This window comes from Carya illinoinensis, chromosome 1, assembly GCF_018687715.1.
Source record: "Carya illinoinensis cultivar Pawnee chromosome 1, C.illinoinensisPawnee_v1, whole genome shotgun sequence".
NCBI lineage: Eukaryota > Viridiplantae > Streptophyta > Magnoliopsida > Fagales > Juglandaceae > Carya > Carya illinoinensis.
The window spans coordinates 22,272,476-22,285,966 of NC_056752.1; the positions used below are offsets into that span (position 1 = coordinate 22,272,476).

The 13,491-nt window shown below is 38.3% G+C and overlaps 1 protein-coding gene across 1 annotated transcript; it reads left to right on the top strand.

Moving 5' to 3' along the window:
- The first annotated feature begins 524 nt into the window (after positions 1-524).
- Positions 525-12,654, top strand: LOC122313522 (cyclic nucleotide-gated ion channel 1-like). The gene is made up of 9 exons (XM_043128612.1): positions 525-537; positions 1,843-1,910; positions 2,644-3,091; positions 3,420-3,647; positions 4,477-4,757; positions 5,237-5,348; positions 5,975-6,256; positions 7,452-7,653; positions 12,264-12,654. The coding sequence occupies exons 2-9, from the start codon at positions 1,879-1,881 to the stop codon at positions 12,590-12,592; spliced, it is 1,914 nt and encodes a 637-aa protein (XP_042984546.1). The 5' UTR covers positions 525-537; positions 1,843-1,878; the 3' UTR covers positions 12,593-12,654.
- Positions 12,655-13,491: the final 837 nt, after the last annotated feature.

Below are 13,491 nucleotides of genomic sequence, written 5' to 3' on the forward strand. Positions count from 1 at the left end.
TTTGTATTGTATGAAAGAAAATAAAGAAAATTTATAATAAAAAGAAATGTTTTGTTTATAAAAAATCTTGTAAAAATAAATTTATAATTTGTAAACTTTATTTCTATACAATAAATTTTAAATTTTTTATTATAAAAGGATCTAATATATCACGTATATCTACTCTAAATTATGAATATTATTTTTTATAGATCTATTTATATTTATAAGAAGAAAAAATCTACACAACCTCTTATTATTTATACAACTTCCATACATTATATTTTTTTTAATTATTATTTTTTTTATTAAATATTTAATATATGAATAGTGAATAGAAGAATTAAATTAATTTAAAAAAATAAATTCAAAAGATTTTAAAAATATTAAAAATTTAAAATAAAAATAATATATAGAAGAATTTAAAGAAACAAAGGTAGACTCACGGTCAACGTCTGAGAAGCTCCTTAATTATTGGGCTTAACTCAGCCAGTCCCTATAAATAGACTGGCCTGAGATGCTTGTGGAATCAGCTTGCTTAAGAGAGAGATTGTACAGGTCAGCTACTGTCAACACCCACACTTCTACATTCGTTAAAAGGACAAAATAACCGATCATTTCATTGTCTCTCCGCAACTCTCTTCGATTTCATCACACCCTCCTTTCTCATCAAGCTCTCTCTCCTCATCCTCTCGCAACTCATCCGACTCCTCTCTCTCTCTCTCGAAATTCTTTTTAATTTTTCCTTTGTTCTCATCCGACCCCCTCTCTCTCTTATCATTTCATTCTCTCTCAACTCTCTTCAATCTCATCAAGCTCTCTTTCTCTCCTCACCTCAATCTCCGGTCTCCGACATAGTTACCGTACACGACTTTGATGGACTGTGGGGACTGAGTTTCGGGAGGGGAGGGAACTCAACTAAGGGAGGGAGGGGGTTTGTGAGTCAGGAACCGGTTCAACATTCAAAATTCAAAATTCAAAATTCAAAAAAAAAAAAAAAAAAAAAAAGATTCCTCCATAAGGTGTGGAAACAGTTGTTGATTAGAAGCTTTTTTCAATACGAATACACGTTCGTTTTCAATATCGTAGGAAAAAAATTACAGAATCTCTTCATATTTACACAATTTCTATATATTATATTTTTTAATTTTTATTATATTTTTATTAAATATTTAATATATAGATAACAAATAGAATAATTTAATTAATATTAAAAAAAATCAATTTAAAAAAAAAAAAAATTAAAAAATATTGTGTATAAAAGTTGAGGAAGTTGAGTGTAGCATTGCTATAGAAGTGCATGTTGAGCATTTAAAATATTTGAAAATTTTATGAATAAGTGAAAATATTTTAATGAATTTTAGAAAAAATGAAAAAAATTAAATAAAAAAATTATAAAATAAAAAATTATTATAATTTAGATTTTTTTTTTTGAAGTTTAAAATAAATTGTATTGATTTTTATGTATTATTTTGAATTTTGAAAAAATTATATTAATTTTTAAGTTTAAATAATGATTAGATAATAATTAAATAAAAAGATTGAAATTTTAAAATTAAAAAATATTTTCTATTTTAGTGATATTTGAGAATGAAATTTTCTCGTAATCCAAACAACAAACCCTTGAAATTGTCTGTTTTTAGTTTCAGCTCAGGCCGACACAACCGCGGGGGGGGGGGGGGGGGGGGGGGGGGGGGGGGGGGGGGGGGGGGAAGGAGTTTGGGAAAAGATGATCTTTCTTAGTGATAATGTCTTTAAGCTGCAGTTTTTCTTGAAAAAACAATCTGTAGATGTTAATTACACTTAGAATAATAGATCGACCAAGGGTGTTGCACGTTTCTCTAATTTTTCCATTTTTATCAGGAAGCAGAATTCACAGTGTACGGATACACTACGAGTATGAGCTTCTTTGGGCAACAGCGAGAGATGAGGTCAGTATCTTCTTCTTCTTCTTCTTCTTCTTCCTACCTGCGATTAATTAGTGAATTTGTGTGGCTGAAGCTGCTGAGCAAGAGATGAGGTCAGTATCTTCTTCTTCTTCTTCTTCCTACCTGCGATTAATTAGTGAATTTGTGTGGCTGAAGCTGCTGACATCATTAATTGGATCTGACAACTATTTTGTCCCTTGTGGAGAAATTGAATTTCCGACCAAACAGCATTTATCATGATCAACTTTTCTTTTCATCTAAATGGTCACATGAAATAAGTAATTAGTGACCAATTAATGACCTCACAGCATATGTATAGTGCACCTTGTTGATAGAATAAAGCTAAGATCCCGCTGGCAGCACTTTTTTTTTTTTTTTTTTAAATTTAAAAGTATTAAAAAATGATATATAAAAAAAAAATTTAAGCCAAGCCGGAGCCCCTGCGGTGGCTCTAGAAGGACCCTTGTTGATATACCAAAGTTATCTTCTTATTTTTCTTGGTTTATATATATATATATTTGTATATGTGCGAACGTATTTGCATATATAGTCACTTCTAAATTGGTACTTCATTGTAAAATCATAGGATTTTGTAGGGCTGAAAGGAACCAGCATGACACTTTATAACTAGCTATATTTAGGTGATTTCGGGGCAATATTTGGAGCCTGACAATTTTGTCATAATTATTTGGTCCCATGATTTAAAATCACTGCCGGTTTGTTCTATTTTGCCTAGGGTTCCGGATGTTGAGGGGCAAAATCTCAATAAAGCTGAAGTTAAGACGTCATCAGATCAAAAGAAGGAGACGAAAAAGCGTCAACTTCCAAAGTGGATTGTAAACATTCTTAACTCAGAGGGACTTTTCTTAGCGTCGTGCGTGTTTTCGGTATCAGTGGACCCTTTGTTCTTTTACCTTCCGGTGATTAATGAAGAAAGAAAGTGCGTTGCTTTAGATACAAGATTATGCATCATAAGTCTTTGTTTGCGAACTTTCTTGGACTCGATTTCACTTGTGAATATCGTTTTGCAATGTTTTCGAGATCCTCATATACACGAGAATGCTTGTGATCTACAAGGACAAGATGGAGTAGATACAGATGCTGGGTCAAAAGCAAAGAGGTACTTGTGGTCAAGCTCATTCGCGATTGACGACGTCCTGGCAATGCTTCCAATCCCACAGCTGGTAATTAAGGGTCATTGATCTTATGCAGATTATTAATGTTTTTACCCATATATGCAAGTAAGGTAATAATTTGGTTTTAAGCACGCATGCATGCCTTCAAGTAACGTACGCAAGTACAAAATTTTGTATTTGATCTAAAGCGTGGTATAGTATAGAGTATTTGGTACTCATTATAAAGAAAATTGTCTTTCTTGAATAGATATATATATATATATATTATACGTACGTAGTCTTTGTTATTTATATTATATCCAGGCGCTAGTTCCAATTATTTTTTTCAGAAATAATGAGAGGTTCTAATTATAATTAATCTGTGCCAACTGTCCAGGTGCTACTTCCAATTATCTTTTCCAAAACGAGAGCTTCCGAATCTTTGAACAATAGGAAATTAGTCTTGAGCGTTGTTGTTCTATTCCAATATCTGCCAAGAGCTCTTCGTATCTACCTGTCATGGAAAAAAGTATTCATCCTTAGGAGTATTAGGACCAGCTTATCTAAAAACGCCATAGCAGTGAAAGCTGGATTCAACATGCTTCTCTTCATTGTTGCCAGTCATGTAAGTTTGACTCAAAATGTCATACTTATTTACCTCATATAATTTTTAATTTTAATTAAGATAAGTGGCTGAATATCTTTATCAAGGTTTATTGATTTCTTTAGGTTTCAGACGAATGAACTTTCACAAATCGTAAGTTTTCGTTGTGAACTATATATACCTGATTCTATAACATGAAGTACTATAGCACCCAATAATTAAGTTTGCTAATGAATATCTTTAGTACTCATAGATTCTCCTTCATTTTTCTTCTCATTCTCTAGCTATTTACTCGTCTATTTCATTAATGCTTTGTTTAGATGCATGGGTGTAGAGTAAAGTAAAAAGGATAATTGAGATTTTGTTAATTTTTTTAGATCAGAGACCATTTTTGAGACGCAAATGATCTTCTCTTTTTATTGGAAGTTGGATGCATTTCCCTTGTTTGAGCATCAACATTAAGGATGGTGGCCAGATTGAAGCTCTTCAACCACCACACCAGGCCAATCAATTTTAGTGCATCATTTCCTACATACGTCCATGTGTCCAAAGCAAAGTAGAAGAATCACAGCAATCCACATGTCACATGAACTGATTCAAAAACAATTTCTTTCAGGACAATTTTCTGGATCAATTGGCAAGAGGAAAAGATTATATAAATAGCAGTACCAAACCAACTTCTTGGCCTCATTTTTTTTTTTTTTTTTTTACTATTTCTACAAAAAATTATTATCCGTAATGTTTGTTGAAATTTTCATCCGTACATAGTAAACTTTCTTAATTAGGAAAACTTTTGCTACGATATCTGCATTATTTACTAATCATTAAGATCGGTTAAATGGTCTTTTAGATTCTGGGTGGTTTTTGGTACTTTCTCTCCGTCGAGCGTGAGACAGCTTGCTGGCACCTCGCCTGTGAAAATCATATTGAATGTGATCGAAGTTCTCTTGACTGTGACCACGGTTTTGGCAATTACACATTTTTAAATGATTATTGTCCTATAGAAACCACAAACACAACGGTCTTCGATTTTGGAATGTTCCAAGGAGCGCTTCAATCTGGTACAGTGGCGTCCATGGATTTTCCGCGAAAGATCTTGTATTGCTTCTGGTGGGGCCTCCGAAATTTGAGGTTTGTGAATGTCACTGTTAAGACAGCATTCGACATTGAGCTATTTCACAATCTATAGTTAATAGTTTTTATCATTGCATGTCATCAACAACATGTTGACTGCCACACTTGCATGCTTGTGCTTATAAATTGTCTAGCATTCATGTTTTATATAGGGCCACCTCTCAAGTGGATCCTTGATGATTAGTGGTTTTAAAATCAGAGAAATAAACAAAAAAGAAAGTGACCTTTTATATATTAGTTGGAACAATCGAGTCCAAACAACAATTTAGAGTACGTCCGGGCAATGGAGAAATAAGTCGATCTCTTTTAGCTGCAAGTTTTCAAGATGCAAATCTTCATAATTTGAGGTGCATATTGCAAAAATAATGATAGTGCTATATATATATGTAAGTATGCAAAGCATAGTATATATATTAATTAATAATTTCTGGTGTGAATACACTATCTGATCTTACATTGTATTTGCAAATCCGCAGTTCTTTTGGTTCAAACCTTCAAACAAGTCCGCATATCTGGGAGAACTGCTTCGCAGTTTTAACTTCCATCTCTGGCTTGCTTCTGTTTATGTACTTCCTTGGACGTTTGCAGGTTGGTGATCAACATGCATACTTTTTGAAGCTTCATAGCCCGTATTGATATAATTTATCTGTGTGAATATCAGAGTACTTTACCATAAATATATAATTAATTTTTAATTTTATAGATCCTTTTTTATATCAGTTGTAATAGTTTCCTCGTTTATTAACTTACAATCTGTAAGCATTCCATAAATAGAATAATGATCATCCCGATCCACGTCCTCTGTTTTAGGGGAGAATTTGAATGATAAAACAGAGGATACTCTTTTTCTTTAAAACTGAGGCTGCAATGATACTACAATGATATTCACTGTGTGAGGTGCTGTCTCCTTATATAGGCACGAGTTTGACTTGTACTTCGTTGTTGCGTATAGGGACTCTTATGGCTTCCACTCCTTTTAAAGAATCTCCACCCATAATCCATTAAAGAAAGGAATTCAGCAAGACAAAAATCTAATCGTACTTTTTCTCTACAGACTACGAATTGATCAATAAAATAAAAGAAATAAAAGATAAAAAAAAAAACACCTTATTTTAAGTTTACAATTTTCTCTTAATTATATAATTGAAATTTAATTTTGAGACAACTGAGAATTTCTGGAAAACGTTTAATGTGCTTAACTTGCTATGCAACAGATGTATATGCAGTGGGAGGCATCTAGACAGTTGGATGAAGCTAAGAAACTTGAGGAATATAACAAGTGGCGGCAATACGAGATGAAAGCCAAAAAAGGGAAAATACATGAGTGGATAGACAGAAACCCGCGGCTTAAAGAAAAAGAAAAGCTGATCATATCCGAGGTAAACCGAATGTTTGCAGAAAATAAAGATATTGATGCAGAGAATCCTTTGCGTCATCTTCCCATGTTCACTAGAAGAAAAATTCTGAGCCATCTCTGCTTACCCCTGTTACAGACAGTGAGTCCTCTTTTTCTAACTTCTTTTATAAATAGAGCAGAATGTTGAGAAAAATATGACAAAAAGAGTAAACAAGAAATAAATAAGCAATAAATCACATGAACCAAATTTACGTTGGCAACGTCACGAAGCTGCAAAAGATTTTGATATCTTGAAAAATCACAAAATATAGTTTGTGACAAAATCTCGCTGTTCAAAACAGTCAACTGTTCATAATAAGAATATTTAGAGGGTTACATTGCAAAAACCCTAATTTTCAATTTCTTGATAAATTCGATCGTGCAGAGTGTTGAGCGCACATCAAGCGAACTCTTTGTCTGGTGTTTGCTTGAGCTCCGAGTTGATCGAAATCTTTGCCTAGGCTTTGTTTGAGTTCACTGTCAAGCAAGACTTGAGCAAACTTCTGTTTGAGTTTCACTCAAGTTGAATGCTGATCTAACGTTGAGTGAACTTTTTGTTTGGCATTTCTTGAGTCAAACAACAGTGCCAATCAGCATAAGCTTGTTCTCCCTAGCAAACTTTCTGTTCTTGTGCTTTTTGAGTGAACTTTCTATCTGTTGAGGGAGCCTCGGCTTGGACATATCGGCCCAAGCTTGCGCTCCATGGCGCAAGCCTTATTGAAAATCCTCCCAAAAAGCATAATGAATTTTTGTTAGATTGGATCATCAAATCGGGCCACCACAAGAGTAAACTAGGCTTCATGCTCAACACAAAAAGAAATTCATTTTTCTTTTTTCTACAAAGGAGAGCAAGTCCCCCTTTTTATCCTACTTCCTCTATGTATAGAGCAAATAAGAAATCATTCCTTTCTTCTTTCTATTAGGAGAATGAGTCCCCCTTTTTTGTACTTCCTTTTGGTTATATATGTAGAACGAGAAAAATAGTAAAATTAAAAACTGAAATAATTTTTTACGTAGGAAATGTGAAAAAAACGAAATGAGATGTTGAAAATTTATAGAATAGTATCACTAAGTATACAAATGTTAAGGCAATTGACACGATCCGAGTTCTAAATTAATTGAGTTAAAATTTAGGGGAAATAGTTTACTTAGAATGTAATTTTGATGAATAATTACAAGTTGATTTATATACATGTTTCCACGCATACTCATATAGTAATAAATTTTATATATATTGGACTTCTTCTCGTTAGTCATCCTTCTCTATTGATTATTTGTTTATGATCGACACTTAGGTGCCACTTCTTCGAAATGAGAGTGAAGATGCGTTGAAATTGATTAGCTGCGACTTTCTCAAGCAAGTGTACTACAACGAGAACAGTTACATTGTTCGGGAGGGGGAACCACTTGATGCATTGCTTTTCATCACGCGAGGCATCATATGGACCTATACAACTAGTCCTGCTCATCGTCAAACTGGGTGTCTAAAAACCGATGATTTTGTTGAAAGTCCCCCCATGTGTTGCCCATAGGTTGCCCATGTGAGCCGTCCACTCCACTCCATGTGGTGCCCATAGATTGCCCATGTGTGCATGTGCCCATGTGGTGATATTCCTCACATGTGCTTCCATGTGAAGTGAGCATTGCATTTCAGATGGATCCAGCGAATATGTGGAGGAAGAGGAGCTCATCCTCTCCTATAAATAGGAGAGGATGTTTGAAGCTTAAATTATCCTCACTGCGGTGAGCGATCAGGCAGAGGGTTGAGGGCGAAATTTGAGTTCTGGAAAAACCCAGAACAGAGGCCATTTGAGAGAGATAGAGAGTTATTGTGAGTGTTTGTAAAATTGTACAAACATATTGAAAAATTGAATTTTCGCTTCAGTGGACGTAGGCAAGTTGCCGAACCACTTAAATATTGTCTCTATTTATTGTGGGTGTAATTTTGGGCGGCCGGAGGCATAACAAATGGTATCAGAGCTTCGGTTCATGCTACCCAGAAAATTACAATTGATCAAAATTAACTTTTGATCACACCACAATGTTCCTCTCATCAAGACGGATCCGTAGCCGCAAACGGCGTCGAAAACAGATGTCGGAGAGCCCGTACGCGCCCCTGGAAGTCGGAGAGTGCGATGCACGCGCCTCAGTCGCACTGGAGGAAGAAGACGAAGTGGGATACACGCGCCACGCGCCCCCACGCGCGGCTGGAGGAAGAAGACGCGTGGAACACATGGCCTCACTCGCCCCCACGCGCGGCAGATGAAGAATACGCGTGAGGGACACGCGTCCACGCGCCCTCACGCGCGGTGGGGGTTGAAGACGCGTGCAGGGCACGCGCTCACGCGCCCCCACGCGCACTCGGAGTACTCTGGCGCGTGTTGGACACCCGTCAGACGCGCCTCAGACGCCCTACTGCGGCGCGTGTGGTACACGCGCCAGAGAGATCTGGACCGTCCGATTTTCAGATCTTTGTTGGGCTAGATCTAAGCCATCCGGAGTCCGATTTCAACGATCAAATAGTGCTTTCCAACTATTTGGATTATTCCGGACTCATCCGTACGGTGGGAATGTCGAGATTCGCCATCGGTACTGTTGATCTGAACTGTCGATGTGTTGCAGATCATTTTGGGCTAGATCTATGCCAGTTGGAGTTCCATCGCGATGATCAAATAGTGATGTCAAACTATTTGGATCATTCCGGACTCATCCGTACGGTGGGAATGTTGAGATTCGCCATCGGTACAGTCGATCTGAACTGTCGAGGTGTTGCAGATCATTTTGGGCTTGATCGTAGCCAGTTGGAGTTCCATCGCGATGATCAAATAGTGATGTCAAACTATTTGGATCATTCCGGACTCATCTGTACGGTGGGAATGTTGAGATTCGCCATTGGTACAGTCAATCTGAACTGTCGAGGTGTTGCAGATCATTTTGGGCTTGATCGTAGCCAGTTGGAGTTCCATCGCGATGATCAAATAGTAGTGGCAAACTATTTGGATCATTCTGGACTCATCGGTACGGTAGGAATGTTGAGATTCGCCATCGGTACATTTGATCTGAACCGTCCACGTGTTGCAGATCAGTTGTGGGCTTGATCGTAGCCAGTTGGAGTCATGATGGACTCATTGGTTTTGGGCTTAATTTAAGCCAGTTGGGATCGTGAAATTTGATAGAGCAAATTTCAGATCATTGGACAATGCTGATTAACTTGTTATATCAGCAGGTTTTGGCAGTCATACAACTCATGGAGCATATTGTTATTAAGAGGAGAACCGCATCGGATCTCGTTGTGGCTTTCTTTGAAAATCCAGTTGCAAATAACAAAGTGCAGATGAAGCTTTGGTGTGGTAGTGTGGATACGTACAGTCTAAGGAGGTTCTGTCTAGGAGATTGGAAATTTTAAGTGTGTCCATTGTGACCCTCCAATCTTTCCTGGGAACTGACTTAGTGAGGTACTATTCATTTCTACGGTAAATTCATTAAAGCAATGTCAGGAAGTAAGGTTTTAAATCTTGTCAGATTTGAGGTGGAGAAACGGTTCAATTTCAGATAAGGCAGAAGGTACTATTGTTGCCCAATAGCATTTGGCGTTGTGGTCAAAAGGTTGGGAGGTCATGAAAATGGCTATGAGTAATTCTGCAAAGAAGTCAAAGTTGAAGTTTCTCAATGTAAGAGATCTTATCCTGGATGAGGAGGTGCGCAGAAGAGATTCTGGCAAGATTTCAAGTTGTTGGTCCTGAATGTTGATTGTAAGGACAGAGGCAAGTCAAGATCTGGACAACAGATGACTCGCTAGAAATTGTGGCAAGACAGGCCACAAGAGACTGCTAAAATCAGGAGAAAATTGAGAATGATGCTGTGAATATGGTGACTGAAGAAATACATGGCATTGCATTTCTTGCAGTGCACAATGCTGTTAAGGACAGCCTGAAGACAGCAGTCATTCAGTAGTGTTTTCTCAAAGGCGTTGAAGGGCAAATCAATTCCTGAAGTCAACAGTGATACTAGCGACTGGTGAAATGGCTAGTACAAGGAGCAGTTTCGGCAAGTGGCTCCAAGTCAGTAAATGGAGATACTGGTATTGATGCTAATGTTGTGTCTCTCTCCATGGAAAAAAAAAGGAGACACGTATATCCTCATGCCGCTAATTCCCAGAGTTGCCATGATAGAGGATGTGTTAATGTTAGCAGGTCCACAAGTTTACACACAAGCATTGGTTTGGCATTAATGCAGGGTGTGTAGTGGAAATTCATGTCGATGGCTGATGAACTTCCAGAAGAGCCAAACGTGGAAGTTACACCATAGTTTTCAGCAAGGTTATTTTCGACATGGGCCGAAGTGAAATGCATGGAATTAGTTTATTCTGAGTGGATATGCTTTTATGGTGAAGCATGATAGCGGGAGCTATGAAGATCTTCATTGAGGTGGAGCTTGGCTGTGGGGCCAGTCAAAGTCACAAGGTGGAGATTGTTGCTATTGTTGCCAATAGCACTTGGTGTTGGAAGGTCACGAAGGATTAATTGGTCTTGGCTCGGGTTAATTGTCGTGTGAATTAGAGAAAGTAAAAGGAACCCAGTTTTACTTTTCTAAAGAAATCTCCCTGGACCACGACATGAAGTATATGTGTGAGAGATGGGAACAAAACGTCAGATGTTCCAGGGATATCTACACCTAAAGAACTGCCAAGACGATCAGACCTCCATGGTGGTTACTACCTTAAAATGTATCCTGCTGAATGAAGGTAGTGAACTACGGTATGAAGAAAAAATCTTGCAAGAAGGGAGATTATGCAAGTCGGAGACTGCACACAAGATGGACACATGCGACTGAAGATAGCAGCAGGATGAAGGGTCAGTCACCCAGATCAGAGATGAGACCTCAGCAACAGGTTCTCTGATATGTGTCAAGGTCTGTGCGAGACCATTGATTCCCAGTGCAGTGGGAGATGTGTTTCCCTATGTAGATGTGTTGATTAAGGGCACTGTACGTGATAAACTAAAGTTATGCATCACTTTAGTTAGTCTTCTGACTTGAAGACATGAGCTGTAAAATTGTATAAGGGATCATGCTGGAGATAGAGCTCGGCATGTTGAGAACCAGTCTCCAAGTTGGAGATTGGTGTGATTGTAGGATTATGGAGCCTGGTTTGAAAGCTGTAAGGCACCAAGCAGATTGTTCGCTCGGATGTGGCTAGAGCGAAGCAGATTGTTCGCTCGGATGAGCCTAGAGCGAAGCTCAGTTTGCTCAAGGTGTTCGCTCGGATGTGGCTAGAGCGAAGCAGATTGTTCGCTCGGATGAGCCTAGAGCGAAGCTCAGTTTGCTCAAGGTGTACATGAGTGCGGACTCATGAACTCGAGCAAAAGAAGAATCCTAGAGAGTTGAGATTGTGCAATTGAGCACTGGTAAATCTCCTCTGAAGAAAATCCCTTGCAAGCTCTGTGGATGTAGACGATGCTAATGCATTTGAAGATGCATTTGGAGAGGCATCTGGACATCCATTTGAAGACGTACCTGCAGATGCATTTGATAGCGGATCTCTCATGGCTAACAAGTATTCCAATGAAGGAGTGCAATCATTTGAAGGATGCAACCATTTGTAGCATCCTAGTATGGCACACTTGGGTGGAGGGGGTGATTGTTGAAAGTCCCCCCATGTGTTGCCCATAGGTTGCCCATGTGAGCCGTCCACTCCACTCCATGTGGTGCCCATAGATTGCCCATGTGTGCATGTGCCCATGTGGTGATATTCCTCACATGTGCTTCCATGTGAAGTGAGCATTGCATTTCAGATGGATCCAGCGAATATGTGGAGGAAGAGGAGCTCATCCTCTCCTATAAATAGGAGAGGATGTTTGAAGCTTAAATTATCCTCACTGCGGTGAGCGATCAGGCAGAGGGTTGAGGGCGAAATTTGAGTTCTGGAAAAACCCAGAACAGAGGCCATTTGAGAGAGATAGAGAGTTATTGTGAGTGTTTGTAAAATTGTACAAACATATTGAAAAATTGAATTTCCGCTTCAGTGGACGTAGGCAAGTTGCCGAACCACTTAAATATTGTCTCTATCTATTGTGGGTGTGATTTTTGGGCTGCCGGAGGCACAACAGATTTCTATGGAGTTGAACTGCTAGAATGGGTGTTCAACTCCCCCTCCTTGCCGGACCCATCCAACCTCCCCTTCTCGACCAGGACTCTCAGATGCCATACAAAAGTCGAAGCTTTCGCTCTTACGGCCGGCAACATACAGCATATGCTATATCTACACTGGTCAAAGTTTAGCAAGTTCAGAGGGACCGACTCCTATTCGGTGCAAAGTTTTGCCGCATCTAACGTTCAGGCAGCATTTCGCCGCAGGCGATACGCTCGTCAAATGATACTTGGTGAGTGTGACCAGAAGGCTAAGAAAACCGCAAGTGCCGAGGATAACACTACTTAGGCACGATTATAAGACTGCTTAGAATCGACAACAGGTCGTTAGAGGTAGCAATCCGTATTATGCTATTTGTTTTTCGTGAGTGGTTAGAGCAGTAGATCAAAAATAAATGCTTGTGAGGTTGTTTGTCGGGTAGGTAGTAGGTTGTGTTGATTTGGTGTTTTTATTTTTAAAGGAAAGTACCGTATCCCATTTTTATTGATGACTTTACTTGTGATAGTGGAACACCGTATACGAAAGGAGCATGAGAGTTACAACTGAATTCCCAAAATCAAGCTCCCAAGAAAAATTGAAAGAGAAAATTAATAATAAAAGATTTCAAAGGGTCCATACAGAAAATTAAAAGCTAGAGTCAATGTCAAAAGCTGTGAGCAATTACGAGATCCAGAGCATGCACACCAAGCATTTGAACTAGAAAGAAAAACTTACCGTTTTGCCCAGGGCTTCAAATGAGGCAAGCTTATCTGTTAAAAGATTACAATCCTTGTAAACAAGAGGAAGATGAAGTTTTTTCCTCTCGACCGAACTGCGTCATCCAATACTCAAAAATTGTGTCGTCAAATTTCTCTATTTGAGGCACATAATAATGTATCAAGCACTACAGTATTACTCTTACATTTTTTGTTTATTTTTTATTTTTTATTTTTGATAGAAACACTACTTTCATTGATCAACTTGCAACAATAAAAGATACATCACTCAAAACAGAGTTCATAACCGCCAAGGGTCCACTCTCAATCCACACCCTCTCGTTGGACTCCCTAATAGCTAAACTTGTAGCATTGTGAGCTACACCATTAGCAGACCTGAGAGCAAAAGATAGCTTCCAACCCGGATGAAGCCTCATCACATGCTGCAAATCATCTGTATCTTGGCCACCCCACGAAAAATCCTCATTTCTT

Bases quoted from the DNA above. Each gene is read 5' to 3' on its own strand.
- LOC122313522 (XM_043128612.1), top strand. From the start codon at position 1,879: ATGAGCTTCTTTGGGCAACAGCGAGAGATGAG. The intron at 1,911-2,643 runs GTCAGTATCTTC...TATTTTGCCTAG, and splicing joins GGGCAACAGCGAGAGATGAG to GGTTCCGGATGTTGAGGGGC. The intron at 7,654-12,263 runs ATTTTGTTGAAA...GAGGCACAACAG, and splicing joins TGGGTGTCTAAAAACCGATG to ATTTCTATGGAGTTGAACTG.